Source organism: Lupinus angustifolius, chromosome LG10, assembly GCF_001865875.1.
Source record: "Lupinus angustifolius cultivar Tanjil chromosome LG10, LupAngTanjil_v1.0, whole genome shotgun sequence".
Taxonomy (NCBI): domain Eukaryota; kingdom Viridiplantae; phylum Streptophyta; class Magnoliopsida; order Fabales; family Fabaceae; genus Lupinus; species Lupinus angustifolius.
Window position 1 is genome coordinate 8,360,872 of NC_032018.1, and position 4,089 is coordinate 8,364,960.

The 4,089-nt window shown below is 34.0% G+C and overlaps 1 protein-coding gene across 3 annotated transcripts in view; it reads right to left on the reverse strand.

The window, feature by feature from the left end:
• The window catches only part of LOC109357746 (putative rRNA methylase YtqB), a 6,232-nt gene continuing 2,881 nt past the window's right edge, over positions 739–4,089 (reverse strand). For all 3 annotated transcript variants that reach the window (XM_019601781.1, XM_019601779.1, XM_019601780.1), the window contains exons 5-6: positions 1,636–1,791; positions 739–894 (exon numbers count right to left, since the gene is read on the reverse strand). In XM_019601781.1, the coding sequence (XP_019457326.1) occupies positions 771–894; positions 1,636–1,791 (280 nt within the window). In that variant the 3' untranslated portion in view covers positions 739–770. The remainder of the gene's footprint in view (positions 895–1,635; positions 1,792–4,089) is intronic.

Here is a 4,089-nt window from a genome sequence, read left to right on the forward strand (position 1 = left end):
TATGTATACACTATTAATATAAAAGATTTTTATAGTATTACTATATCATTCTTATTTAATTATCATTTACTCTTAAATAAAGTTTTACATTATTAATACATAAATATTACATTGTTTTTATTCACAATCATGGGAGTATTTACCCTTTGTACATGTTTTGTCTGTTTTTTTTTATAAGTTTAGAGAGTAGATCCTGTTGAACAAAATGGATTTTCCCTTAACAAATAGTTATTCCATAAAGAATAAAGTATCCTCTCATGAGATAATTTATCTCTTCCGGACAGTAAAAATATGACATGTATACTATTTTATTTAATTTTAGAAATATTTTTATAAAAAATGATTAAATATAACATGTCATGATTGTAATGACTAAAAGAAATAACTTATTCCTTATAGCACGAGATATTTTATTCTATTTTTCATAGAAGTGATTATGATTAAACCCTTCACATTTTGTTTAAGAAACTCAATACTAATGTATTGGTTTTACATAGTTCAATAAAATTCAAAAAAGGCCAAAGGTTACCACATATTTAATTCAAAAAAGGCATTAGTCATCACCTCTCAAACCATCCAAATGAGGAAGAATAAGTTTCTTTAGGTGGTAGAGTAACTTTGCTGGAACAAGTTGGACAATAATATATATAATTGAATTTTCGGGTGTGCAACATTTAGACCCGTGTCATTTAGATTCTACAAAATTTTATGATAACGACTAATTTTATCTAAGCTAAAGATCGTCTAACACTAAGCACGACATAAGTAGATTATCTTCGAAACAAGAAAATTGGTATTGGTGAATTTGGTCGATTTAACATCCCAAGCTTGCAACAGATCCAATCCTCAACAGACATTCTAGCAGCAAAAGTTTCAACTGTCTCCAATTCTTCCCTAAACAGAAAAGAAAACAATAACAATCAAACCTTAATCCATCGTGTGGAATCGGCTACAAAAAAAGCAAAAACATATTTCCAAATTGCATCAAACACATAAGTCCAAATTTAAACTAATAGTTCAGAAACAACTAAGTAGTATACAAAATTGAACAAAAATTATTATTTATGGAGTATTTCGCCTTATTAAGTATTATTAAACAATATTGAAATTGAAATCTTCAGGGAAAAGAGAAATGTTTTAATGACCCTATAATCATGCAAAAACATTCCCGGATGGCATGTATGGAAAACAAAAATGAGAAGAGTGAATCTAATTTTTATGTTGCAAAAAAACTTTTACATGGGCAAAAAGCTTGTAGAGTTGGTAGATTATAGCTTTTTCACACAGTCCAAAAAGCTTCTATAACAAGTTTATATTTGGTAGATTATAGCTTATTCACTCAGTCCAAAAAGCTTGTAGAGTTGTCTGGTTAACAAAAATAAAGGAAGATTGTCGATTTCGAAAGCGAGTTTATGGACAACAAAATTACATGTTCTGTGAAGTTACTTAACAAGTTTCAGTAAGTTGTAAAGCTAGTTTTGCCGGACAGTTCTAATTCATTAAGCTAGCTTAAAACTTATAAGATTTCAGCTCGCTTTATCGGACTCCCGTAATATAATTCAAGACATTGACAAAGAAGCATATTCAGCAATACAAAGATGAGTTATGGAAACAAGCTAGAGTCACAAATATCACCTTCCACCAGGGTGCCCCACATAAACCACTATGCTGATAAGCCCTCCTGGTATTATAATTCTTTTTGCAGCTTCCAATGCCAGTAATGTAGTTTCTGATCTTGTTATTATTTCTTTGTCACCACCTGGAAGATAACCTAAGTTGAACGCGACAAGCCTAAAAGTATGCAACAGATTAAGATATAGTTCAACCTTAAATGTGCAAAAAATTGCATAAAGTGCAATTCTTCATGGTTAGTGTTTTTTATAACATAGTAAATAGATAAATAGAATCCATGTTCAATATTACAAAACATTTAATCGGATGATAAACCAAGAGCTGTAGCATAAGTTATGAAATCCTTTTAAGTGAATGGTGAAATATGAATGGGTTATATGATCTCAGAGTTTCGGTATCTCTGAGATAAGAATCTGTGATAAATTTAGCTGAAGCCAAGCTACCACAAACCGAATATTTTCAATCATAATTTGATTATACATAACGAAACATCATATGGTGAATTGGGGGAGGGGGAACTCCATTGTAAGTTGCAGATAAATAAAAAAGGAGAGAAGTGAAGGTGAGAGAAGAAGTAACAAAGGAATGGACAAGAGATATCGGGGCCTAATGAAAGCCCTGCGCGACTGTTTCTTTCTTGGAACATTCACATTTTTCCATTGTAAATCCATTTACGGGGCCGCTGATGTCACGCAGATACCAGTAGCACGGCGAAGCAATGGAGTTTACATATGATTTGTGTGATTTAATCCAGTTTCTATCAACATTGTTGTTGGCAGAACAACTTCAGACTATTTTGTATAGTCATGTCCTGTAAGTCCTTTCCAGCTTCAAAGCTACTCTGTTTTTTGTCTTCCGATTAGAGAAACTTTCATCAGTGAATAAAAAGAAATGCATTTCCATTTTTTTTAATTTCTTAGCCTTTTAACGATGAACTTGGAAAGCAACAAGAGTACAAAAGTTGGTTTGGGTATAAGGAAATACCTGATGGGCTGAGAACCATAATGGTTATCGACAAAAAACTATAGATAAGATTTTCGTTAAATTGGTATGGTCCCTTGAGGCTTTCTAAATTCTAACAGTTGTAAAGAAATAGTTGACAACTTCGCAAACATGAACATAATTGCTTGGTGTGGCTTCTTCAATTTACCAACTCAAATCTGTAAGCAGCCTTAAAGCCTGACAACGTATATTTTGTGGCATGATATGAAACGGTGAATGTTTTGTAAATAATTCATCGTGGAAAATTTCAAGCAATATCTCTTCAGACTTGGACAATATTCATGCAGATGAGACCGAGTTGGAATTATGGCTGAACTATAGGTTTTTGTTCAAGAAATTTATTGAATGAGGAGTGTAAAGATTTTAGTGACTAGACGAATCAACACAATTGCATCAATTATTGGTAACCATTAGTTTCTAAACATGCATCAATTATTAGAGCCACTACTCAATTCTTCACTCAGGACTACATTCTGCCTAACATGAATTCTAATAATGTGGTGCTAATTCCTAAACTCCCTGGAGCTGATCGAATTGAAGATTTCAGACCAATTGCTATGGCCAACTTCCAATTCAAAATCATTTCCAAAGTGCTTGCTGATAGGTTGGCAACCATTGCTCCTAGGATTGTCTCAGCTCAGCAAAGAGGCTTCATTAAAGATAGACAAATCAATGATTGTATTTGTTTAGCATCTGAGGCAATAAATCTGCTGGATCACAAAGTTTTTGGTGGAAATTTAGCCATTAAGATTGACATCAAGAAGGCTTTTGATACAATTGATTGGGATTTCTTGCTGCTTACCCTTCATAAGCTTGGGTTCAACCACAAGTTCAGGAATTGGATTAGAATCATCCTGCACTCTGCAAGACTATCCATTAATGTGAATGGCAAAATGGTTGGGTTCTTCAAGTGCACTAGAGGTGTAAGGCAAGGGGATCCTCTTTCTCCTCTCCTTTTTTGCATTGCTGAGGATGTTCTAAGCAGAGGCCTATCAAAGCTGAAGGTTGAGGGGCACATTAGCACTATTGAGGGTCCTAAAGGAATTCAAACTCCTTCCCATGTGCTCTATGCTGATGACATCTTTATATTTTGCAAAGGCAAGAAAACTGAGCTCCACAAAATCAATCAATTGCTCAACAAGTACTCAGAAATATCTGGTCAATGTGTCAATGCCTATAAAAGCAAGTTTTATTCAGCTTCCTCTTCCCACAGGAAAATTGCTTCTATAGCTCAGGTTCTTGGGTTTTCTGCTGGCAGTTTGCCTCTAACCTACCTTGGAGTCCCTATTTTCTTGGGGAAACCAAGAAGGATTCATTTACAGAAAATTGCTGATAGGATAATTAGCAAGCTGGCTACTTGGAAAGGGGCTTTGTTATCAATCATGGGCAGGGTGGAGCTAGTCAGGTCTGTAATTCACAACATGCTGATTTACAGTTTCAATATCTATGCTTGGC